The sequence below is a fragment of the Lates calcarifer genome, linkage group LG20, assembly GCF_001640805.2.
Source record: "Lates calcarifer isolate ASB-BC8 linkage group LG20, TLL_Latcal_v3, whole genome shotgun sequence".
Lineage (NCBI taxonomy): Eukaryota > Metazoa > Chordata > Actinopteri > Centropomidae > Lates > Lates calcarifer.
The window spans coordinates 21,456,583-21,484,250 of record NC_066852.1 but is presented as its reverse complement, the minus strand read 5'-3'; the positions used below and the strand labels follow the sequence as shown (position 1 = coordinate 21,484,250).

The 27,668-nt window shown below is 38.3% G+C and overlaps 2 protein-coding genes across 2 annotated transcripts in view; one reads left to right on the top strand and one right to left on the bottom strand.

Annotated features, from left to right (window-relative positions):
* Nucleotides 1-1,537: 1,537 nt before the first annotated feature.
* Nucleotides 1,538-11,436, bottom strand: ufm1 (ubiquitin-fold modifier 1). Its single transcript, XM_018692350.2, has 6 exons — nt 11,344-11,436; nt 11,185-11,241; nt 8,642-8,699; nt 6,981-7,020; nt 5,287-5,319; nt 1,538-2,483 (listed from the first exon to the last, which is right to left on the bottom strand). Coding segments are annotated over exons 1-6 (264 nt in total). The 5' UTR covers nt 11,346-11,436; the 3' UTR covers nt 1,538-2,409.
* Nucleotides 11,437-11,609: 173 nt separating this feature from the next.
* The window catches only part of LOC108893986 (short transient receptor potential channel 4), a 59,873-nt gene continuing 43,814 nt past the window's right edge, over nt 11,610-27,668 (top strand). The window contains exons 1-2 of the mRNA XM_018692504.1: nt 11,610-11,695; nt 12,727-12,905. The gene's annotated coding sequence lies outside the window, so the exon portion shown is untranslated. The remainder of the gene's footprint in view (nt 11,696-12,726; nt 12,906-27,668) is intronic.

Sequence of the window (27,668 nt, the reverse complement as noted above, 5' to 3'; positions counted from 1 at the left end):
CAGATGGGTGGAGAGCAGTGGAGGGCAGACCTGCTCACACCAATTGACCACCCACTAAAACTTCCTCTAATTTCTCCCATTTATCATCAAAAACGATGAATCAGCCCACAGCTACACACACGTTCCCTCCTCAGTTTCTCTTTGCATTGTCTCCTCTTAACTGGAGGACTCTCACAATCACAGTGACTCCAAGCCAGATCATCATCTGCCCAGAGGATCTGTTCCACCACAGGGCCTACAGACTGTGTTGTATCATTTGTCTTTATGGAGGCTGCCTGAGAAGATTTTTCCTGGGAGCCATGATGGGCTTGCTGGAGCCTGGAAAGGTGCTGGTGCCGATACAGAAGTGGATCAGAAGACAGTTCTCCTCTTGTGTAAGTCTGCACTTGAGCCAGGCAGCTACGTGAGCCATGGGCCTGTGTGTGCAGCAGTTCATCCTAAACTTGGCTCAGGACAGAGAGCTCAGCCTGAAATGTGATTATAGAGCATCTTTCTACTTCATTGCTCGTAAAGATTAAAGTGCGGCAGCTGTTTTGTTTAAGAGTGAAATTTTAATTTCATGCCTAAAAGAGCACAAAATCAGAGGATGTGATGAAATGAGCTGATATCTTACTTTATTAATTTGAATTAATCCATGTTATCTTTTGTCTTGTATTTAGTCAGTGTGTAAAAATATCAAGTATTGGGCCTGAAAACAGCCATCCACCCTGCCTAAAACATAAAGATTTTAACTGAAATTTTTACTAAGGTATATGTAATGCCTGTATGTGCATATTATTTTACAAACAACTGCAGTAATTAAGCATCTTATCAGAGCACCAAGGCCAGCACTCTGCTGCATCCAAGGCACTCTGTGATCTTTTTCCATTTCAGAAGTAAATTTCTGGTGAATGCACCCAGCAGTGACTTTGATTAAAATAAATGAGAAAATCCATTTGTGATGGCATTCCTGCTCCTCCCCCCATCTGAGTCTGCATCCTAATGGATGGTGAGACACGACGGTGTGCTGCTTCTTCTGTATTAAAGTACGCACGCTCCATTATTCTCTCTTGCCCATTTTTCTTTACCAAGCATGCATTTTTTGTTTTTTCAGGGTGGAAAAAAAAAGAGAGCCAATTCAGAAACAAATGATTCAGACCTTCTCAGATGATAATGATGAATGTGAAGGGGATAGTCAACTGCTCTCCCTCATTAATCAGTCAGAGGAACAATAAGCACAAACTCCTGGTCTACCTATTAGTCACGCTTTTGCTTTGTTTTGGATGTGAGCAATCTGGAGACTTTTGCAAGCAGATTCTGCCAAAAGCAAAGACACTGGACTAAAAACTGCAATCAAACACTTAATTTATTTCCCAGATGAAAACCAGTGTTTTAGATGTTGGACGAGCCCAACTTGTGTCATAGCTATTGTCACTTTCTCTGAGGCCTCTGCATTTCAGTCTGAGCTTTTTGGCTGTCTGCCCTGTTTTCTCACCACCTGCTCCTCAACTCCTAATTAAGCAAGCAGTGCATATCAAAAAGTGTAGATTACATGGGGTAATCTTTTTATATTTATTGTGTGAAGATGGGACATAAGACATGGTTTGGAATACAGAAGCAAGGCATTTATGGTGTATACAAACTGACGATAGAATATAACCTGACAGAGGGCAGCAAAGATCCACGTGCCTGCTCAGTGTAACATGTGAGAAAACACATTTCTTTACATTAGCCAAAATATTATTATCTGTAGATATCTTCTTCTAGTTGTGGAAGAATCTGGTCCACAATACAAGTTCAGTACAGATCCATGATGCAAGTCCAGTTAATACTACTCAAACAACAGGTGCCTGACAAAGAGATTTACAGTGAACAGACATTTTACCTGCATCAACAGCCACATAATATAATGATAAAGGTCCTTAAAATTAAACATATACTTAAAAAAAAACTTAATTTCTCACAATACCATATTACAATGCAACTAATAATAAAAGTAAACACTGCAAAATAGGCATGTACTGTTAGTTATACTGTTTGTTTATTGTCATTTACAAAGATACAAAAACTATAACTGTTGAGACATTGTTTCTTAATCTTAAACTAAACTCCTTCCCAGGGTGCAGCTGCTGTGTTTATGTATATTAAATACTCGGTATCTCTTGATCTGAAGCTGATGTCATTCTAATCTTTTGATGCAACTACACTTGCAGATGAAAAGAAAACTTGACTGAGAATGAAGATGCAGGGGGGCATGCAAGTGTGAGTGCATGTCATCATCAAGTTTAAACATACATATTCTCATGTGAGTCACTTGTCAGTTGTGGGCCAGAAAATAAATATGACACACGCTGAGGTGTTTCCTGGGTCTCAAGTGTTATATGATTCTGCTGGGGTGAGTCATTATGCCGTCAACGAGGAAAAGCAACATCAGTCTCCTTGTCCTCCCACTCTGTCTCTGGGAATGAGGCGAAGCTCTGAGCCGTGTTTTAGAAACACATTCCCTGCAACACAGCACAGAGCACCACATAAAGATCACAGTTTATAATCTGTGTGCTTTAATGGGGGGTTTTACAGTCACTATTGCTGCTACAGTGCAAACAACATGTCAGCTCCTGTGCTGGGAGAGAAACTTGGACTTTTCTCAGAGGATATGATTTCTACTCTTAGAGATGATTTGTTCAGAAACAGTGATGAACAGTTTGATTTTGTTAAAATAACTATCAAATTATCTTAATATAAAGATTATAGTAACTGCAATCTTTAATTCCTACTCATAGATTTGTTCACATAGTTGGACACAAATTGGGTAGTTACATATTTGGTTTAACTGTTAAACGAGATGTCTAAACTGAAAGATAAAATAATTTCCTAACCCCTAATTTTCAGCCTATCTGACTATCTATAGTAACTATTCATTCACAAATCATGTGTATTTTAGTGAGCACACACATAGTGATTTCATTTGAATAATTTCTAATACTGCAGTATGGAACCACAGATGGTAATTTCATTCATTAATTAGTTAATTCACCTGGAAATTGTGGCAAGATCATACGCACAACTCATTTCCCAGGACCATCAGCGTGAGTGCACCTCTGTGATGCTGCAGGAAATGTATGAAATTGGCCTTATAAAGATGTGTGAAGAGAAAAAGGTTGTAAAATTACATCGGATCAGTTTCCGCCGTGTACTCAATCCTGTGAACATGAGGTAGAGTGGCTGCAGTGGGTGAAAAAAGGCAATCTGACAGAGGTGTCTGAACTGAGGCTATTCTTGGCAGCACACAGCATGAATGTTGCACAGATAAAAAGCTGTTGTGAATGCTCATCGCTCATTTCCTTTCTTAGCAGAAAAGACCCAATCTTGCCTTTGGTCAAAGCAGATATTACCTTATCCTGTTCTATGCAGAAAACTCAGCCATCTGTTAACTTTCTTTGTTGAAAACGATGACTTACATAAGGAGAGGTGGGCTACACTTAAAGTATGAACCTCAAGGAAACACAACGGAGGCTGACACAGAGAAAAAGTGATTCACCAGGGCTCAGCAATAATGTGGGAATCTAAAGTCAAACGATTTCTGACTAAACAGCTAGTTAATTAATTTAACATTAAATACTGTATCTTGGGGCACTGCATCCATATTCATGACTGCGTAAACACCATTTCCATACTAACAACTCTGCGGCCTCCTAAAACACTGAGATAGTCAGTTAAGTTTGGATTATTTTGGTAATTCAGGCTTATTTTTGGGGAATTCAGTTCCACAAAACAGGTTTCATTAAACTCAAGTTACATTACCACAGAAACTTATCGTATCAGAGTAAACTCCTGGAAAGGCTTACTATCATGCATTACCTTTTTTGGTCATGTACAGATTGGGTGTGGTTAGTCCACAAAGATTTTCATACTCTAAGGGATCATCATTAGTTTGGACTCCCTGGCTCTTGTTTTAGTTTTTCAACTATTTTACAATTTAACTGGTATTCATTACTGCCCATCTCAGAGTTAGTGTATATCACTGCAATATTGTGCCAAGCTGGTATGGTTAGTGGTAGGGGTAGGCAATATATCAAATATACTCTACGTATTGCAGCTTATTTGGGAGGCAGTATAGAACGGTATCACGGACACTGAGTAAAAATTGTCTCGTAACTTTTTCAAGCTGCTGAAAAGAGACTCACTTACTCACTTCTCTCGCTCTCAAAAACACAGACACGCACAAAAAATAACTCGCACACATATGTCACTCACACTCGCCTGCCCATCCACACCACTCTCCTGGGCGACTGTGTTTTTATATCTGGAGGGAACAGGGAAAGAGCTCAGAGAGAGTGAAAGAAGTGAAGCGCCAAAGCGAGACTATACGTGTGGAGCTCTGAAACGGTAACAGTTTGGAAACACACTCACATGAACCACAAACACACACACTCACACTCCTCTAATGTGACTGTTATTACTCTGCAGGGCAGTTTGTCACAGTGACAACCTGGCCCTCCACCTCTGTGGTTCACACACTATTGCTATTTTTAGTTTGAGGTTTTTGAAACGACCTGTTGTCACACACACACAAACATCATGCACACGTTTATTTCTCAGGGTTTCTTGTTGAATGCACAATTTTGAATCTTTGTTGAGATTGAGCTCTACAGAACGAGACCATAGTATGTATTATTTAGTTTGATTTAACAGCTGCTGAAAGTCTGTGTGTCTGTGCAGTTACCTGGTTTAGATAAAGACAATTTTGTTAAATTTAATTGTTTGCATGTATCGAATTCTTCCAATAGAAACCATTAATGACCATAAACAATAATATTTTAACACAGACATATGCTCCTCTTTGGCCTGTCTTTTACATCCACTAATAGAAATTTAACTTGGCTGTTTAAACTTCAGACTTAAATAACCCTGATCATTATCCCTGATTGATTTATTACATTACCTCAAGAAAGGCTTTTCACATTAAGCCTTAACATTTCTTTGCTTTCTTTTGTGGAACCACCCACAGATGTTACTGCCTCTTGGGGCTTTATCAATGTAATCTTATTAATTTTATTATCAATGCCTTGCTACAAGCATTACCAAAGTGCATTATGAAACAGGCTTTATTTAAGTTCTATATTAACGCCTTTGGTTATTCATGCTTTGATGAAAGCACACTGACAAGTTGCAAAGAGCTTAAAAGAGAGCCCTGAGGTTGATTATGAAAAACAACATCTCACACCATCTAGAGTGGCTTTTGTGGGGACAGAAAACCTAAAATGTTTTTTTCTGAAGCATGAGCTCCAAAGCGATGTAATAACTCACCTGCTGTCTGGGCAGGGTTGATTCCTATTCCATCTGCACGGCAACAGTGACAGAAAAAAAAAACACAACACAATGTAAAATGAAAAGATTGTCATGCAAATGAGAAGCACAGAGATAAAAAAAAAAAAGAGACAATTTACAATATCACCAGTTTATCCATAATGATGTTGCACTAGGCAACAAAAATGAGACAGGGACTCAGCAGCAGGCAATTATATCTGGAATAATAACAGACCAGTCATTAATTCTGCACCGATAAAACAAAAAGTCATATTTAACATGGCAGTCATATCTCAGCCATTTCAACACAAATCTTATCTCAGTGCTCTCTGACAACACTCAAAAAGTATGTCCAATATGTTCCCACAGCCTTGTAAAAATGTCATGTATTTATGACTAACCCACAGTACGTGAGAAAATACATCAGGCACACTGGTTATGAACGGTCTCTAACCCCCCCCCCGGTCTCTCTCTCTGTCTCTCTCTCCTATAATACAGTCAGTACAGAGAAGAGGTAAACAAAAACATCATCAGCTTTTATGTGGTTTAATTGTGAGGAACAATGGTTAAGCTGACAATTTTCAGCCACAAAGACAATTTACTGTAATTTGTTCCATTGATTACTATGGCTGTGGGTACAACTGTTCTGTACCTGGATGAATCCTGCTGAATATTTTTTGCATTTTACAGGTTATAGACAACCATGTCCAGAAACTCTTTCCATTATTTTGGCAGCCAGTTCAAACTGCTTGAATTTCGTTTAATTTTAGCCTCAATACTTCATGTTCTAAATGAAATAATCAAGTCAAATCATCACCTCATCACCAGCTGAATTACAAAGTTATACTGATAGCAAGTAAGATATGTGATATATATTTTTAAATATCAGCATCTTGCATCTTTAATTTCTGTTTTTTCTAGGCTCTAATTTGCTAACTTACTTGTCTCTCATGTGTCTCTGGCAATTAGAAACGTGTGTTAGCGGGGTTTAGGAGAAGAGATAAGTGGCATCAGCATTTGGATACAGATCAATAAAGGTCATGCAGAATTAACAGCAGATACAGAGGCTGCCACTTCGTGAAGCTGCTGTAAATAATGACCAAAGAGAGCAATTTGTATTCCCCTGGAAGTCAAAAAAATAAAAACAAAAAAACAATTTCCTCCTTTAAAATGTCAGGAACTAGAGTCAAAATACATCACTGTATTCTGATGCACTGTGATGTTGTGGATGGCATCTCATATCCCCTCATTGTGACTATACAGAAGGAACCTGTCTATGTACAGTAGCAGGAAAGATAAGACTTGAATGATTTTCCCTTGGTTGAATAGATCTCACAAATAAAAGCTACTATATCTAGTATTTCAGACATACTATTAAGTAAATCATGAAGTGACAATTTGCAGGTTTGCAGGTAGAGTTATTATCCGACTCAACAGTATTTCATTCTTCACTTTATTTCCAGCATCACCCTGCAGTTCAGAGATTGCCGTAAACACCCTCTGATCCCCTCAAATCCTTCCAGCTTGGTGTTGAGCTTTTGATACTTATCTGTTTCCAAACAGAATGAGGGTCTTTCTGATGTGAGCTAGTACTTCTACCTGTCAAGCTGGTAAACATGTCACTTTTGCGCTTGGAGTAGTTTGCTAAACAAACAAAAAATCATTAAGCAAAAGACTTTTTCCCTCAGACTCACCATTTGTTATTATTGCGCTGGTTGCTGATGGCACTTTGAACTGTAAGAGAAAAAGAAGCAGAGAAAGATTATCACGCTGAAATCACCATTCATGAAATTCACTACAGAAGTTATTACTCGACATTTCAGGAATTTCAGAGACACTAAAATGTTTTGGTTAAATAATCAGGGACATGTTGCTACCCTATTTCACTTGGCCTGAAGACACAGTGTGAATAAATCATCAAGACAGAAAGTCTCATCCACTGAGTCAGCGCTCAGAGATGCACTGACTTTGTTGGGTGACAACTTCAAAACTGGAGCTGTAGTTATAATGTCTTCAGAAACAAACTTGGTGAAACAAGCGAAAAAAAAAATGCTGTATAGTGTGTTTTGTTTTCAGGCTTTCGTCTGCCAACTTTCACGCTCGTCAGACACGCGTTTGCGTTTTCACACAAATTCGGGCCTGTACACACACACACACACACACACACACACACACACACACACACACACACACACACACACACACACAGAGCCGGAGGGAAAGATAGCCACGCTTGAATTTCTGGAAGAAAATCACTCAGTGTGGTCACAATACATGTCCTACTTTAGTGTTCAGCAGAGGGGGATGTGGGCTGGTGGGATTTGCAGTCAAAGGATGGAGGAATCAGTCTGTCACTGCGGCGATAGGGTTAGCAAAGTGCTGCTCAACAAACTACTGCCAGGTAGCAGCACACACAAGATACAGTTTAGATCAAGAATGAATGGGCGTTAATGGAGCTGGGTTTGATGTAGCATGAAATTGGTGGATAAAATATAGTTCAATTCACCACATCACTGAGTTTGATTCACCCCGTTGATTACTATGTTTAGTCATTTAGTCTTTCAGCAAATAAAGTTTCTGTAATTTGTAACCATATAAGGCTTCCCTATCTCTTTGAACCCTATCACTGATTCTTTTAAAGACTTTGCTCTTTTACTAGTTAAATTGTTAAACAGTATCTGACTCCGAAGGCTCTCTTTGTTGTCTTGGAGTCAAAGCCAGACATCAAATATGGAAATGATATTCCATTAGTTTGCAGGTTTGTTAAAGAAGCATGTTAACGCTCTGTCTACACATCGTAAAAGCAGCATGCCAGCAGCAACAGCAGGAGCCACAGTCCTCTGACAGGATGTGTTCAGCCACAGTGCTGCAGCATGTTTATGTGTGTAAAATGGAAGAAAGTATAGACTTAATAAAATACACTGACAACATTAAGTCTTAATTTTGGTTTAGTAAAGGTCATGTATAATTACTATTAATATTTAGCAAGTTTTGTAGACCATACTGAGATTAGACCCTACTTGCACTAGACTACTTTCTTTAGAAGTCTCACACCAGCACATATGCACTTAGATTTGTGACGAAGTTATGTACTGAGCAGATGGAAAATAAATTTGTCAGTGCTGTGAGGGACAAACTGGTAAATGGTGACACTGCAATTGATCTCAAACCTGTTCACACATCTATCCATATTCATGTTCAGCATGTTAAGTCTAAATGCAGCTAGACAAGTGAAGTCCCATGTGATGTTGATAGCTAAGACTTGGACTGGTTATTTTCTCTACTAATGTCAAGTCTCACTACCTGTTGGTGAATACATATTTATAGTGTAGTGTAGAACAAACTGTAAATTTACCTCCTCAGCTGCAAACTTCAAAACTGCTGTGAATGGCGTGCTCTCTGGGACACTTAGGCTGTAATAAAACAGTGTATTAAAAAGGATTGTTAAAAAACAAAACAAAAAATCAAACATAAAAAGCCTTTACTTTAGGCCCCATTTTTTACAATGTACTTTTTAAAGCACATGACACATTGCCACATGACAAAATGTCATCTCTTGACCTATTGATCCAAGATTCAATCCATAAGCACCTGAGCTGCTTTAGTGTTGAAAGGCTGAACACTTGCACCTTAACAGCTCCAGAACAGCAACTCTGTAGCGGATCATTCATTGTGACTTCCACAGAAAAGAGGAGAAAACATAAGGAAAATGTTCTTGCAGGGCTCAATTGAGTGTAACATTACTTCTGTCAGAGTCATTTCTCTCAAAGGATATAAAACCATTTATGGCATAAATTACACACTTTCAATTGGATGCTTCTCTAATGAATCCTGCAGCACAGTTTTCAACAGGGAGTGAAACCCCCCCTTCCCCAAAGGACATACAAAAAATAAATCTACAGACTTATACACAATCACTACAGCAGCTAGTCACCCAGAGAGGAACAAAGGAACTGAAACTTCATTACTGTGAGTGACAGTAAAAGGTCAGATTACAAAGACCACCATACTGTCTTCACTAAGAGTGAGAGATCGCCTCTTTGAATGTGATCAGTGATTATGAAAATAGTCACTCAGTTCAGTCCTCTGCCAGATCTAATATGATGCTTCATTTACTATCATTATTATCCCTCTATTCATGCTAAGACATTAACCGCTGCAGTGGGGCCTTGCCCAGTTTCATTAAAAAATTGACTCCCTGTGCTCATTTTAAGAATAGAATACCCTGCATGGACTCTGTATTTTGCAATGTTTTTTGATAATTTATAAATCAAAATTCTAAGTGAAGCTCTGTTGGCAAATTTGAAATGCACTGCATGAAAAAAAGTCTATGGAGAAAAGGACACTCAAAAGTTTAAGTGACATTTTTTGTCTAATTTTTATCACTCTTGTCAATATTGTTTTGAATTATAGTAGATATGTGGTTTTCTGCAGCAACTGGGCTCCTTCCAGAGCTGTACTAATATCTGCAGGACAATAACAGAAACCAACTTATTTACTATCATATGGTCTGCTAAGTATATCACCTGGAAAACCTTTAATAATGTAGTGGGCCCTTTAAAGGTTAAAAAAAAAAAGAAAAAAAAGAGAGAGAGATCCAGTCCTGTCAGCCAAGTACAAAAATCCAGGCTGCAGTGGATACACGCTCAACAAAATTGGCCAGTTGCAGACTGGAAAAACATAGCCTGTTCTGATGACTCTTAAAATCTGCTGCAGCATAACGTCAGAATCCTGTATCAACAGCATGAACCCATGGACCCAACCGGACTTGTGTCAACACTCCAGGCTGGTGGTGGTGGTGTTATGATGTGGGGAATGTATTCTTGGCACACTCTGGGAAACTTCACACCAATCAATCATTTGAATGCAGCAGCCTCACTGAGTATTGTTGCTGACCACGTGCTTCCGTTTACTACCACAATTTACCAACTTCTAATGCTTCATCAATCTGCTTCCATTATGATAATACACCATGTCACAAAACATACTTGAGCGGCCTCCCCAGTCACAAGATCTGAATCCAATAGAACACCTTTGGGATGTGGTAAAATAAAAGACTGGCAGCATGAATGTGCAGCTGACAAATATGCAGGAATTATCTGATGCAGTCATGTCAACATGAACTAGAATCTCAAAGGAATGCTTTCAACATCTTTTGGTATACATGCTACAAACAACTGAAGCTGTTTTGAGAGCAAAGGGAAGCCCCACCCAGTATTAGTATGGTGTTCCTAATAAAGTGCTCTGTGAATGTATTTATATACATATGTGTATAAACAATTTGTTGTTCTACCTTTCTAATATTTTACAATTATATTTGTTCTGTGCTGCTATGTTACTTTATTACTTTATTTATTAGTTTTACGTTTGCCTCATTTTGATTTATTGCCTTTGTCACATTTGTATTGTACAAAACTAAAATGTAATATTATAATCTTTTGATGATGCAGAGTTGTAGTCGTTATTGTTATGTCACCGGACTCAAAGCTGTCACAGAGATAATTGAGCTCAACGACAAAGTGACATTATTTTCATTGATGACACCCTGTAAGTTAAGCTGTCAGGTCTATTTAATATGTAACAAGAAGTATGTAACAAGAAGTCAATAAAAATAAAATACTACAAAAGCGGGGAGTCAGTGTTACCGTTAGCTGGTGTATTCAGTGTCAGCATGTGAATCACAGCCTTACACTAACAGATGTTCTCTCATTGACCACAGTTTAAGTAGCTCTAGTCAAGTATATCAGCACAACTTCCACAATAGCAAAAATATCAGGATTTGTGTTTACGGTAAAATGAAACCAGTCTTCACTAAATTCTGTAAAATGAATAAATAAATACATAACTAAAATGTATTAAGGTGTAAAGCTGTGAATGCTGAGCTGTCAGTGTACTCACACTTTGTATGGCAGCCGGGGATCCGACGTCAGGGTGATTTTAAACGTTACTTTAGACCTAATGAAGAAAATGAAGTCAAAGTCATTAACACCGTCATGTTGGCTAATTCATATGAGATATACTTGAAGAAATTTTACTCAAAACACGGCTAAAACTCACATTTTTACGAGGCGACTCCGTTAGCAACCTGTTTATACACACCCGGAAGTCCGAAGGACCCATACATACACGTCATCCACCGAGAGGCATTTTTGGACAAATATTTATGTGTGTTTACTGTTTTCAGGGGTATTTTAGTATTTTTCGAAATCTGTAATTTTTTATAAGCCGAAATTATGTATTAAAATAAAAATTAAAGGCATAAATTGTACTAATAATTGACAGGCATTCATACTAAACGACTAACACTTGCCGTAAATGACAAGAGTAAGACGCACTCACATTTTCTTGAGCGCGTATTCAAATCATGAAAGGAATCCATGGAGGTGGATAATTGAGAGTCGTCTCCCTGGTAAAATAACTTGTTTTTTCCTGACAAAGGAGCTGCTTTCATGTTTTCCATTAAAACATATGCGTTCCTTCAAACTGCATTTTCTGTCAGTACAGACATTTGAAAGTTGCGAGTTATCTGAATATACCATTTCTTGTTTTGTTTGTTTTGAACGTACATTTTAATTCAAAAAGTGCTTATTCATATGCCGTGGTATAGACTGGAAAACTTTTCCTCACTAAGCTTATCACATCTGCCTTTTTAATGAAAGACATTATGAACTTCTCCATAGCGTACATATTTAAATATTGTTTATCTTACAGGTTTGATCTCAGCCTTTGCAGTGAGCAACACAATAATGTACATGCATGTTTATTACGACTAGATCATGCTGATATTAATGCAGCAGAATGTAAGATTATACCGCTGAAAAACCTGATATACTTGTCTATGTTTGCTTGGACTGTGAGTGCAACAAGCCAAACATGATTCCTGAACTAAGTATTTGAGCCTTGTTAATACTACACCAAGAGCAGCAGGTGTGTCAAATTATGTAATTATGGCTGGATTGTCTGGCCTCAGTGGGCAACATTTCAGTATTTCGCCATCTCAGCAGTGGTGTATTCAGAGGCACCATTTTCATCAAAGTGTGAAAATCCTGAATATCAAGGTCAGCCACGTCAAGCTGTTTACTGTTCTCATCAAACCAAACAGGAAACATGAACCAGGGCTAAGACTTATTCAGTTTTATTCTGAATCTGAATGATTACACATCTGAATAGCTGGTGATGGGTGAGCGTGAATGATTTCTGTACACCAAAGGAAGATCAGATGAGAGTTGGTGTAGCCAGTACAGATGTAGTTTGATTACGTTATTGTTCAGTGATATATTCAAATAGTCTCATCAGGTATAGCCTGATCAATCAGACCCACAAAGGAAAATATGTGTGTGATTTTTTTTTTTTACTCATATATACTGTGTTTGAAAGGAATACATATGTGAGAAACACATATATGATATATTTATTTGTTGTTGAACTATTTGTTTAAAGGAGAGGAAGATGAGAATCCTGCCTCAGCTTAAGACCAGGAAGACGAGGATGGATGCAGCCAACACTGATGGAGAAGAATCAAGGAAACCACTGAATGGGGTTCGTCATGTGATGACAACTGGGCCACCTCCATTCACTGGAGAAGAGGCAGTTGAGGCAGTTGAAACTTCTGAAAGCCAGTAAGTGGGCCTTTTATCTTAGATTATTTTGCTAATTACATCAGAAAATATGACCGATCATACATGAATATTTAAATGTGTATTGAAGACCACGTTTTTGAGATACTACCCATGTGAGTTCACCTCTTGGCACTGTACTGCCAATAGAGAGAGGGTGGTGGAAGGAGAGAGAGAGTGATGCAGTGTAGGCAGGGGAATGACAGCCGGCAAACAGAATGGGAGCAGACTTATTATGATGACTCAGAGTTACAACACAGACACTCAGGCATACACCTCAGGGATTACAGTGGTGGGTCTTCCCCACAAAGATGTGCAAATACAGGGGAAGATATGGTAAGACTGGAAAAAGAACAAAGGAAGACAACTTTTATGGCAGCATGTGAAATAAGGAGTTCAGAAGGCTGTGGCGTGTAAGCAAATGAGGAAATATATCTTGTAGAATCTCTAGGCATCATATTCAGTCTAGACAATGAAAATATCAAAAGCAGACAAGTTCCCCTGAGCATTTTTTTACATTTTACAATTGGCATGAAAATAGTGACTTAACTCGACATATTCAGGACACAACAGAACATGTTAATGAAGTAGTCGAATTGAGGTTTCTTGCCTGATCCTATTCTCCTTGATGATAAAGAGAATTACATAATTGGGAAGAGGTTCCATAAAGAAATGGACTGTCTGAATCCATCATTGTGGTATAGAGGAAGCATTTGCTTTGAAGCAGGAAGAACAGATGAAAATATGACAGCTCCGTCATCCTCTTGGAGGAGGTCTGAGAGTACATTCAAAATGCAAAACACAGCTACTGCATTCAGCGCACCGTGAAGCCTCCAATGAAAGAGTTCATTAACATACCAAAAGCAGGTCTCATGGGTAGAGAGAGGAATACCTGCAGGAATATAACAGTAATCAATACTAATACTGCTGCTTATGGAGACGAGCATGTGCACACACAGACAGACATGCACATACTGTATAGGTGTACAGTACATGCATAATGTACGTGGTTGAGTGCATGCAACAGCTTTTTTTTACTGGTCAAAAAGGCCACTGAGGAACCATCTGTGTTAGTTTTCACTGGATCAAAATTAATCTTGAAATAAATGTGTACTATCAACCTTAGGAAAAAGGCAGGGACATTATGCTGACCCAGTAATAAGAAACAAAGCCATATGAGTATCATTAGTAAGTAGTGCACAGTGTGGAAATGAAATTCATTGTCAACAGCCGCTGTTGAAAAACTCAAGTCACTTACAAACCCATATCAGTCTCTATTTATATGTAGGACAGTCTGTTGCTACAAATACTCTGCAACACCCCCTCAGTAATCCTTTGGAGCTCCAAGTTGTTTGATTTTTGCATGCCGCTTTTGAGGGGTTTTGCATTCCCATGTTTTGCATTTCTACTAGCCACGTAATGTTATCCAGCTTTAAACACTGTGTAGTTGCCCTGAGAGATATATCAGTGTTATATCAATACTCAAGATACAATGTAGATATCTTAAAAGCCCCAACACCCCTTTCATTCATTTCCTAACCTCACCTCTCTCCACACTGACTGCTGATATTGCCTGAAAATGAAAAACGGCCTTCTTGATAAACTTCACGTTGCCAGCTTGTGTTGCTTTGTGATAAACATTTGGTTCCTCAGTTATCTTCATCATCTGAAAAATATGCTTCTCCAGGCAGGGAGGTAGTTCATAATAAATGCCTTAATAAAAGAGCCCCTAACCTCTTAGCACCCTGCTATTTTTAATAGGAGAGTGCTGGAGTTAAGACTGGATTTAAAGCCCTGGCTTAGCTTATCGAACTGGAACAGAGGGTCATCAGGAGGGTAAACCACATCACAGTTTTGCAGACTTTTTTTTGCTGAGGGAGAAATCAGTGTCCTCCACAAATAAAGAAAAGGTACTATATGAATAGGATGAAAATCAAATACTGAAATGAACTAAACACTGTAAAGCTGCAGAGAATTCAAAGTGTCTCTGTCACTGCTTCTTTCCCCTGGCATACCTAATGGCTCTTAGCATTTACATTGCATACTGTATTACATGTTGACTAAACAAAGATAATCTGCACATACTCAATCTCACTCTCTGTGTTACTGCAATATTTGGCTATGAGTAGAAAATATGGCAAAGTCTCCCTGTTGCTCAATAATGAGCAACAGGGAGACTTGCCTTGTATTAGGCATTCTTTTCATTTTAACAGTGAACGGGATACTATATATGGACGGAAATGTTCTGTTAGTTGTTGTAGCCCAAATAATAATATAATTTAACCCAAATAATAGCATGAGTTTTCCACAACGACAGATGTTTCTGTCAATGAAAAGCAGTACAACAAGAGTACAACAAGATTTTAGGCTTATAAAATAAAAGACTTATATAACCACATCTAAAACGGATCATCTTCTCAGAGTTGTCATAATGCCAGTGTTTTTTTTTTTTTTTTTGTTTTTTTTTAATCCACATGCAGTTTGCATTTGTACTATCTGGTTGACTTTACACTAAAAAACATTTAATCCTCTAAAGTACCACTAAGTCAAACACCTCTGTGTCTGTAGCAGAAAATATTAAACTGTAAATATTGGCACCGAATTCTATTCTCATTTTCTTGTTCTTCTTTATTTACCAGTTACTGATTTTCTTATTGTGGCTGAATGATAAAGATATTGTTTGTCTAATGTAGTTATGTCATTTATGTACTGTATTCTATTGTTAAAGATCTGAGGTGTGTTTCATGTACAGTATTTTAGACTTTTAGCATATTTTGTTAATACATTTTTTTTTTGTAGAAAAACATGTTTATAGCACTGTATGGTATCCAAAAAGTATCACTGCTGATTACTGGGTGGTGAAAACAGTTGTGTTCCTTCAAACTAAACAGGTGACCGTGTTTGGTAAAGTTGATTCTTAATTCATTATAAAACATGATGATGAATACTCATCTGTGGCAACTATTGCAAAGAGACCTCAGGACACAACCCCTTGTGTCACTCTTCTAATGTTTACTTACTTTGCATAATCCCCAGCATACTGAGTTGTAATTAAATTTGAGCTGGGGAATAAGTTTCCTGGGCTGTGTTAACAAGGAGAGGGCATGATAAGCAAAGCAGCTTTTCCAAAATGTTCATATGTTACTCAGAGGCACATTGTGCAATGACACAGTTACATTATGTGTTGTTCATACGCTGTGAGTAACTGTCAGACACTACACACATCATACTGTTCCATAGTCTTGTAACACTATTAATGTTATTGGTAGACCTATTTAACCTTCCTGCTCTTAATGCATTCCTGAGATGCTCCTCTGGAGATAAGTCATTATCCTGGTGGTACACTGAGCCCAAACAAAATGAGTCACAGATGCAAGTGAGAGGCCAAATAAATATATTATCAAAACACAGAAATGCAAACAGACACACAGTTACCAAAATGTAATGATGCATGACAGAATAATTTAGTTAGATGCATGCACTGTGGGTTTAGGAAATGTAAAGCAACTGGGAAAAAAACATCCTTTTATATATCTAATAGCATTCAAACATCATTTTGCAAGTAATGTACTATATTCCTCTTGATGGTCGGCAATTCTTCAGTATAAAAAATGTATTTTTCTATCTCTCAGCATGACCACTACTTCTCATGCACAGTCCATATTTATAGTCTGCAGTCAACAGCGTATCATTTCTATCAACAGACTGGTGCTCAGGTAGCAGGCGAGTAAAAGGGTGTTAAAGTGATGTCAAGATAGGAGCACATTAAAGGGCAACAGGGAAGAGCAGACAAGCATCTATTTTAATTACATGCTTAATTCAGAATGAACTGGAGGTTTGCTTGTAAGAGCTCCCATAGGATGTGGAAAGGATGCATGAATACCTAAAAGTAACAAGAAGATTGATAGAGAACAATGTGAAGCCTATGCATGTTAAGTGTTAAGAGAGAAGATAGAAAAGATGAAACAGAAGCCAGCAGTCAGGAATTGAATGGTGGTGAAAAAATGGAAGGCTTGTGTGATGTGTGTGTGGTTAACACATCAGACATACTTAGCAGCAGCTTCTATTTCAGCTTCACTGCAGTATGTTTTTACACAATATGAAAAAAGGTGTTAAAGCCACAAAAGTGCTAAATATTTATATAGACTTTCATACAGTTTTTTGTTTCATGTTTAGCATGATAAGGTTGGACATTTTCATTGTAGATACCCCCCCCCCAACCTCTTTTGCTTTATCCTAACACATCTTCCCTCTTCGGCTGCTCTCCTCCTCTTGTCATGTGTCTTTTTAGAAATGTCCTCACTCATGCGCTGCCACAGCTTTCCACATTTAGCATCACTCTCCTCCGCTGTCTCTGTTCATCTTAAGCATTCTGCATCCAATTTGTTGTTGACTGTCTTTCTGTCACCCTTGTCCTTCCTCAAAGATGGGGACTGAATGTGCTGCTGACAGTTAAAGCAGCCTCCAATCGCAGTGAAATATAATACTATTAAGGTGGCTTTACTGGTGGCTTCCTCAAATTTTCCAAAAGGTCAACCCAAAGCACCAACAATTGCAGAATAAATAAAAAATAAAAACAATTGTATGTGGCAGATAGCTCTCAGAGGTTTGTAGAAGCAGTGGTAACTCATTAATTGATCATTATCGTTACCAACCTTTTAAACTATCACCTCTCCAGTATGTTTGTGCAGCTGCCTCCCCCTCACAGTTATTCCCCATAAAAATATGTTCATGGATAACATGTGCATTTGTGTTTGTAAGCATGAGCAGTGCATCTACTTGTGCCTCCGCTGCCTACACTAGTAAAGATGAAGCCTAAAGCACTAATTAGAGTGTCTACCATCACAGCTCAGTCCCCTTCTTCTATCATCACACACACACACTGAGATGCAGTGTGCATGCAGATGAAACACTATATATTATGCTCAAACAATGTAGTTGCTAAAGGTGAGAGAGCCTTGAAGGTCCTGCCAAATCTGCTTCCCACACCTATCTACAAGAGAGGAGGAAAAGTCTTCAGACCCACCACTGACGAATCCTGAAGGTCATTTATTGACATGCAACTTGTAAGTTTTGCTTCAGTTTTTCTGTTTTAATAAGGGTAGACCTTTGCACTGCTTGATATACTTGATAAATATGAAGGTAAGAAACCGATCTTAAATCAAAGGTATAAGCCTTGAGTAATGGCATTGTGCTCTCTGTCAGAATCTGAGTCCAGTTTGATTGTGATGGACTGTTGACAGTCTTATGGCTAAATAGCTGTGTTTAGCTCTAATCTGTCTGGCAGTAATACCTCTCCATCCCCTGCCATGTAAACACTAGCCAGTCACTGCAGATGGCCAGTGTCCTGTCTCACACACTGAAGTGAAAATATCTCCTGTTCTCACACACACACACACACACCATATATGCACATGCTTTTCCACTCATTAGCTCGAGAAATAATTTCCATGTCGTTGTCATGTTCATAATTAGTTTCATGGGTGTCATTCTGTTCAGTTGACCTGCCTGTTTCTCTTGGCTGTTCAAATTCTGCAGCCTTAGTCTCAGTCATAGTGCTTGAATGCACGTTGATATTGAATGATGAATGTATTTGGAATGAGTGCAGCATGCTGTTTATTATATATTTTCATTGCTGTATATTATTTCCTGCTGTCCTCTCTTTCAACATGTGTTGTGATGCCATGTGATTCATCAATATATTTCTGCACCAGTTAATTTGGTTCTTGTAGGACACTTTGCACCATATTGATAAATGGGGGAAAGAACTTGTCAGAGCCTGTCATCAAATGAAACTCATGACAGTAGTTAACATATGGCAGAGCTACAGATTTCCAGGTGAGGTAAGCTTAAATTGAAGTCCTGTCAGAGATAGTGTGATGCTGTAGATAGATGTGGCCCATGGAAGGGTGGGGGTGGGGTGGGGGACTCATCTCTATGGCTTTGCTTCCAACAGGCTATTTGCTTTCAGCTATGTGAATGACAGTTCAAGTGTTGCTAGGATGAATTTTAATTTAACAGACAGAAATAGAAAGGCCCTCTTTTCCAGCTAATATAGGGGATGAAACAGAGATGAAAGCCAGGGTCAAGCATGCAGCACAGTGGTGCAAAGTGCACATCAAAACACTGTGGTGTAAATCGTTCACAAATTCAAAGCATAATACATAATACAAAGCATAAAGAGCATCAAACTACAAACTGTTCCATGGCTGTACCTCACTCTCAAAAAGAAAAAAAAAATATGGGACCCTACTGTTGGACAAAATTTTAAAAAACATTTTATGCTTGAGATAGATTACACTCTTGAATGTATTTTCTGTGTTCATACTTTGATTAGCAAGGGAAAATTGAGTTTTTCTGTGTACAAAAGAAGGTAAAGGTCAGCATTACTATCCTGACAGTGGTACAGTAGTGATGTTATTGCAGTGCAACATTTCAGCTGCCTTTTTTTTAGCAGTATAGTAGATCTCTGCTTTCATTTTTCAGTATAGTTCCACTCAAAATCACTGGAATGCGATTAATGTATATTTTTTAAGATGCAGGAAGCATGCTTCCACCTTAGCTACTTGCTCTATTTCAAATACATCTTCACAGATAACACTTATGTAAATCACATTTCCTGTTCATTTTATACACAAAACACACAGTATTGATCCTTAAAACCACAGTTCCTTCTTAAACACAATGCTTCTTTTTCACCTTGTCAGTGTAATTGCTGATAAGTAAGCTTAAACAACAGTTTTCATGCATTGCACCTGCTTTGTGTGTCCCTTGGGTGTATACCAAGGCATGAGCTAATGCAGGAAGAATTGTATGCTACACCTTAACCATATTAGTGAGAGAGAGAAATGGTGAGAGAATGAAAAACAGTTAAAGCCATGAAGCTGGTGAAGATCTGCCTGCTGTTTTTGGCACCAGGGTGTCAGCACAGAGTGTACCTAGGGCCTCCTTCAGCAATCAGAGGCTTAATGGATGAATGGTGGGGAAACTGCAGGCACTACACTGAAGTGATAGAGGTGTGAGGATGTGCCTGTCTCACACACACTGGGACACTCTCACACACGTATGCAGATATACACACCGAGGGTAGTGGGATTTCAAAGGGCTTTGGTCACCAGAGGAAAATGTGATCTTTCAGAGACAGTTGGGCATTAGATTTTCACAGCACATGGTGCATGGCAGCATTTTGCACTGCAAGTGACATTTTGGTTGGATGCATGCATTTTACAGTCTACAATTTATACTTGCAACGCCCACCTTCTCATCAAGACACATGCCAGACGCAAAGCTATTTTCATGGCTTTAGCATATAAGGCATGTCTAACCAGATCCTATTCAACAGGTGTTGATGATACTGTATGTTACCTAATTTAAATCCAGTCATTCTGATTAGACATGGTTGTGTGAATAAATGTCAACTTCTGCACATCTTTATGCACCATGTTGTGTATATTGTATGGAGTGACAGCAGAGAAGGTGCCAGGATCCTGTAGTTGTAGAGGCTTATGGCAGAGGGACTATTCCTGGAGCAAATCTGTCACTGTGGTCCACCATTGCATCTGTTTGGCTGTAATATAAACAAACTATTTCTTACTCTGGGCAACTGTTCTCCTAGCAGCATAGTAACTCGGTACACAAATGTGTTACTTGATCTACCCCCAAAACTGATTTAATTTTGGATGTCATATATTAGCCTGTGGTGTTTTTGCTCATCTAGCAGAGGGATATCAGTTTCCTCTTGGGAGCAGCTTTTGTGGTAGGACCTTTCCTTTTAAATGCACCATAGTGAGGGAAAATAGGCAATTTGCTGATCATAATACAGACCCCTGACACATCTGATCATCCCAGCTCTGCCACAAAAGTGCCAAAACCCATGCAGTGCTTCTCTCCACCAAACCCATATAGTCTGTGAGGTATTATTAATAATGAATAGCATTTTCTTTATCAGCAAAAAGCATTTAAATTACGATTTGTCAATTCCCTGAAACAAAACCAGAATTTTGCTTCATAACGTTTGCACAATAGCTGCAGTCTCTGTTATTATATAATTTTCCAAACCTCGGTCCCCCCAGCTGGCTTATTAACAAACTCAGTCACTAAAAGCTACAGTCAGTTATTACAATAATGTGGCCTTAATGATGACAAATTCTTCCTCCTTTGCTTTATGCAGGCAGGCTGTGCTTACCTTGTTAAACCAATATACTGGATTAGATCATTAACTTTATCACACAGTAAAGACAAGAAGTGTTTTATTCTCAATGGGAAATTGTGGTGATCTAATTTTAGCTCTCAGGTCTGGAATGATGAGTCACATCGTTGTGCTCGTAAGAGATAAAACAGCCATCTGTGTGCTTCTTTTACAGCTAGTCAGTCACATTATTTACAAGTTTCCAATTGTTTGGCAAGTAGCTGCCACCTTGTGCACCTGTCTGTCAAGCTATCCGCCTGAATACTTGTTGATCATGAATTTTTCTTAAGATGCATATTCAGCACAGTGGTGGTGTATGTATGTTTGAGGCCACTGCTTGTTTGGTTTGATAGCAGTTCCTAGCTGGCTTGCTTTGTTAATATTCAGTTATACTAACGGTTTTCATCTTGTTGACAACTACTCTCTTTGTCTTTGTTTCAGTCCATTGTCTTTTTGAGGCCACTGACTATTTATTTTAATTCATTATTCTGCGTGTGTGCGCAATGCAATCCTCCTGCCTGTTTACCATATTTTTGTCTAAACGTGTTTTGATTTTTTGAAGAGCCACATGCAGTGTCTATGAAAACTTACAACAGCTTAAGAGATTCCCAGTGCCCTAAGGCCTTCTTGCTTTTGTAAACCATGTTTTGTTTGCATCGTCACAGTGGCTGAGTTCAGTGTTTGTCTCTTTTCCAATACACAAAAAGCTCTGATGGTGCAAAAATAATGAGCGCTCCAATATAATGTACTTCTATATGTTGTGTGCCCCGTGGGAAGACTAATACCCATTTGAGAGAAACCAGAGATCAGGGAGTGTGTACAGTATGTGTCTGTGTGTGTGCTTAAGGGCTGGAGTAGAGGTTAATGGATATTGCCGTAGATAATGTAGATATAGAGAGACAGGGGCTGTATAGATTGTGAATATAGCTCATTTACCATCCTTAATCCCTTATGGACAGACTCCCTTCATTTTCATCTCCACAAAGCAATAAATCATCATAAAACCGATACGCATGGTTACCGTACGGAGAGGTCAGACCTGGTCGATTCCACAATGTCTGCCATAATCTAACACGCTGAGCACCCATAAAACTGCACCCTATGTGCGTGGCTGAAGGCACAGTGAGACAGACAAAAAAGGGAGAGATTGCGCAATTAAGAAAGCCTAGAGATTAGACTCCAGCCAGCTATGACATTATCCGTTGCACACCTGGTAACCATGGAGACAAGTTTTGGCTCGTTGTCTTAGAATGAATAATGTTTCCTTATATTCAGTGGCCACCCCAGGAGATGAAAGAGAATATGATAGGAAGAGAGAGATAGTTTTGCAAACTCAGGCAGGATCAGCTTATCTGAAAATGTCTTAAATAATGGGTACAGTCAGAGAGTTTGACGACATCAACAAGATGTACCTGCACAGTTTATACTGCAATGCACTCACTATTCTGAACCTTTGAAGAATAGAGGTTTTGTATAATAATTAAAGATTCTGATGAGTTGGTAAAATCAAATATTAACCAGATGTTAAGTGTCATGTAAAAGTCCTCTGGATTGCTTTGCTTTTTTATCATATGTAGTTTAACTACATATGATAAATCACTAAGTCATTTTTGTAAAATCAAAAAAGAGAAACTGTTTTACTTTAAAAGGTAAAAATCTCAAGAAAATGTAATTTACTCTAAAAAGGTTGTTAGTTTTCATTATGTCTCCACATGGTCAATGATACACAGCTGAATGTTCTGACATTTTATACTCATAGAGGGATACATTAAACTAGAATGTATATTTAGTACCTGTATTATCACATTTCTAAGGCTGTCTAATAAAAAGTGACAAATAGCACTGTTATTAAAAAATAAATTGCATATACTGTATACAATATTTACAGTATTTCAGTATTACAGTTTTTTTGCTATGACATAAATGAATAGTCATTTGGAAGCTCAGTTGCTTCCTTTGTTTGTTGTTGCTGATGATTTTATTTGTGTGAGATTCTGATGCAAGCTTCTGTGGGCAAGAGTGTGAGACTGTCATGATGCCCTGTGCTGTCCAGACAGAAGGAAGATGTGTTAGAAATCAAATTATGTTGACACTTTGCTAATATTTATACTTCAGTGGCTTTGATTTAGTGAAAATAGTGGTGCAAGGTGCAGCAGTTACAGCGCAAATGAACTGGCTGTGCTTACAGACCGGGTAAGTTGGGTAGGCCTGATTCACACAGTGGAAATGGTGAAATTAAGGCAAAAACATTATATGAATTTGTGTTGTAGAGACCGATATATACTTCAGTGCTGTACAATATTATGGCCATGCAAATAAAGCAAATCTGAACTGGAAGTAGATTTGAATTAAATCACCAGTTTTGACCTCCCGTAGAGGCAATGCACTATAAACCATGAGGCAGCAGCCTCTGATTCAGCTTTGTGCAGAGGAAGCAGAATTAGAAGTGTATGTAAGCCACTTTGGGTGGAGGTGTTTACATTAACAGCTGATAAAAAGGCAGAATTATTATATAGGATATGTTAAAAGTGTGTCTGTACTTTCAGCCTGGATAGACCTCATCTGAAGATTTACTTTGACATTTCCATTTCCATAATGCAGAACTAAAAAAACGTTTCCAGAGAATCAAGAATCATTACCACCCATGTTCTACTGAAGCTACTTTTAAACAAAGAGAGTGTAGGTTGAAGGCAGTGCAGAGGTTCTGTGCTGTGTAACCATATCAGGCCACATCTTCTCACCCACTGGAATTGGTTACGTGTCCAGTGAGTCAGAAGTTTGTCAGGGAGATTAAGTAATGTGTTTTGACTGACCAAAGGTGTCTGATATGTGAACTGGGCAGTTTATAAAGCTCCAGGGTTCCCTATCCTGTCCCCTGTCTCAAAAAATAGGGCACCCCAGAGTCTAGTGAATAACGCTCCCACCTGTTTTGCAATAATATATAGTCTTGAATGCTATAAATACCACTTAAGATTTTTCAAATTTTCTTTCATAATCTAAAGGATCATTGTCCTGGCCCCACTCTACACACACACACAAAACCATTGCACCTCTTTTCTTTGTATTACCCTTTTCACCTTTCCTCTTCAGCGTACAATCTGATGGATCAAAGAGGATGTACAAAAGCGATGCTGCCAGTGATTGCTGCAGTGATTTTCATTTTCTGTTCTGCTAGAAATCATTACACCCATCATCTGCCCTTATCCTGGCACTAAATGTCTGAACTGCTTGATTACACTGACATTTACATTTGTGCAAAATGTTGAATTGAGGGGTGTGTTTGAATGTAATTTCCATCTAGTATATACTTACCACACACGCACACGCCCTGCCTATAAAAGGAAAGATTTAGAGTATGTCTATTGTTGGTCACGATCAGAGGCCCTGTTCAGTTTGACAACTATTAATTATTGCCCCATTGACATTATTAGTAATAATAATAATTTGGTAATTATTCTGTCATGAGTAGCAATGACAGGAAAGAAATGTGAAATGTATGCAGTAAAAAAATCAGTATAATGATTTAAGCAGCATGTCTGATTGAAGTAAATCATCCTTGATGTGGTCAAGCAGTAGCACGCAACAGAAGGTAACATTACAGGGTGCTTAGTTTCATTCTTTGCCTCAGGGATTTCACAGATAAATGTGATTAATACAGCTCACACCTGCTCACGTAGGTCCTTCAGAATAATACACCTGCTCCCTTCAGAATAAAAAATTAGCAAATTATGACTGTTTATAAAGTGAGTCACAATCTTTCCTCTGCAAAAATTGATGTTATTTTCCCTCTGTAATACACGCCTGTTGATGTTGTTGTTTGCAGAATTCTCCATATTTTGGGTCATCTGCATTAACTCACCTTGAGACTGAGCAATAATTTTTGTCCAGCCACACTGTTTTGGAGTCAGGCACATAATGTGATGAATTTTTGGGTGTCTGGCACCATCTATGAAATGTCAGCAGCTGAATATTTATCAGCAGGAGACATTTCCGAAACTCTATTCTCTCTTGAGTAAAACACCAAATAACATCAGTCTTCAACTGAGCTCAGTTGACGTTTAATAAAAAGACTTTATTAAAGGGCACCTTACTCATGTAGAGTCACAGCAGGATCTGATACCATCTTAATCTGGGGTCGTTTTATCAAATTGTCACACTTAAAATGAAATGCATCTGTTCTAGTCGGATATTGACATGCCATTTTATCTAACTACTCAGCCTTTTGAAATGTTGTTATGTGTAACAGTACTCTCACAATATAGTCTTTATGTTCATATTTGGTCTTTCAAAGGCTTTAACTGTGATCTTTTCCTTTTTTTCTAACTCGGTTATAAAGGAAATCGAATCTTTCCTCACAGCAAGATGAGCTTAAAACGATGATAAAAAATACTTTGATGTCCATATTTATTGACGTAAGATAAAATACATAGACAAACCCTAGCAGTACCTTTTAACCTTTAATGGACTTCCAACAGTTCAAATAGCCCTTTCATCATTTATCATAGACTTGCAGAGGAGTTCTAAAAAAGTATGAAAGGAGCTCCTTGAGGTCTTATTGTGTGATTTGAGGGGAGACACTGAACTCCCATGGACAGAATTGCTTGTTTAATGAAAGTCAATATCAACCAATGCTCACTTGGTAGAAAGTAAAAGCATAAAAAACTAAATGGAATTAAAACAACTCCTCTATGTAGTTAATTGAGAAACTTATAATTTTACAGAGTTTAGAGAGTTCGTCCTTCAAAGATTCATTATCACTTCTACGGGGAGTAAACCAATTAAATTCAGTGGCTCCTTGACACTTTTCCTGACATCACACTGCATGCCCTGTCAGATTGGCTCAGCTGAATGCATGCTCTGGAAATATTTTTTTTTTATTCCTGTGCATATTTAAAATTATGGGTATTTTTGAAAGCAGTTATAACCACTGGGAGTCATGTTTAAGTACTAAGACTCAGTATGTCAAAGGTTTCTGCTGCACTCTGTCGATGTAGCAGCACGATGTGATTAGTCCAAATGGAGAGAGATTTTCATGGATATCTCACAGCTAAAGCACTGACACACACACAAGTACACAACACAGAAAAAGATAATCATCTCTTGTAAAATTTAATGGTGACATTGATTTTCTGCTGTTTCGAACAATGGGCCTTAGTGGTGTTGAGTTAAAAGATGCTGCGGCCGGATGGAGAGCAAATCTAATTCAAGGCATTACTTCCTTGGGAGGTTTTTATTCTTCAGACCAAGAGGGGATGTTTTCCAAATGGCTGGACTCAAGTTACACGCAGCCAGTAATTTGTAATGCCATAATGATGTTAGAAAACAGAGGAGGGGAGATCAAGTGTGTCCAGCAAGTAGCTTATACCCTCATTTAGCTTTTTCAAAAACCAGAGCCCTGAACACATCAGCTTTAAAATCCTCCTGGACTGGAGTTTTTACTTTTCATATCCTTACTTCTTAAGTCTTTTTTATAGCCCAACTATATACTCAAACAGTGGCTGGTCTTTGGTGCATGAAAAGGGCTTTACTTTGATTTAAAATCCTCTCTTTACTTCAGGCAGATCTTTCACTCCACTGTGTTGACTTTGTTCCCACATATCTGCAAAGGCCCAATGAATCCTGGTCATACAGTGTCTCCTATAGAGAACTCCACTACAGCTTGAAGAAAAGTTATTTCATTTCAACTTAATGTTTCATAGATGGAATAACAAATACATTACTAATTTATGGATATATCAGTCTGCATGGCAAATTCTAACTGTGCAAAAGGAAGCAAGTGACCAGAATTATTGCTGTGAAACAGGAGTAATGCAGCCAAGCTAAGAGCCAGTGTACAGTATCCCATTTACACAAAACTGTAATGATCCACCAGTGTTGCAAGTTCTGGTAAATATCTGATCGTATTACAATTCTTAGTATGATTTCATTACAGCATTTGAAGAGATTATTGATTCATACAAGTAACAGCAAAAGAAAAGTGTGGATAGATATAACAAAAAAAAGGAATATTTATTTGATTCATTTTTCTTTGTTTTGTTTTTTGTTTTTCTTCAGTGTTGTTTTATTTAATGGAAAACATCTTTACGAACTGGAGGGAAACCATGATGGCTTCATCAAAAGCCTCTTGGTAGTCACACAAGTGCCTGAGGATGATAAATTAGGACCCTCCACCATCGATCAAATGTTAGGGAAACGAAGTAAAAATAAATAAATAAATGCAGAGAATGTGATGGATTACACTTATGTCAGAATCTCTAGATATATGACTGTGTGAACTGATAGTGGTTTATGCTGCTTAAGAGGGGATAGGTTGGTAAGACAGCGAGGCCAACCTATTAAATCACTAATATGAAGCTGTGGTTTACTAGAGTGGTCAGGGTCCTGTGGTGCCACCAGATCCTCTTTAAGAGTCTACTCTCCACCAGCTGACCTATTGATTATCTATTCTGAGAGAGGACTGTGCTGTCATGTAGACTGGAGAATGGTGAATCTTAATTTGAGTAACCAGTGCTTTTCTTCTTAATGTTCAGTTTCCTGTAAAATATTACTGTTACTGAGCAAAAACATTGGTATCCCAT

Coding starts and splice junctions, on each gene's coding strand:
- ufm1 (XM_018692350.2), bottom strand. Junction 8,700..11,184: donor CCCCGGCTGCCATACAAAGT/GTGAGTACACTG, acceptor GTTTTATTACAG/CCTAAGTGTCCCAGAGAGCA. Junction 7,021..8,641: donor TGAAGTTTGCAGCTGAGGAG/GTAAATTTACAG, acceptor TTTCTCTTACAG/TTCAAAGTGCCATCAGCAAC.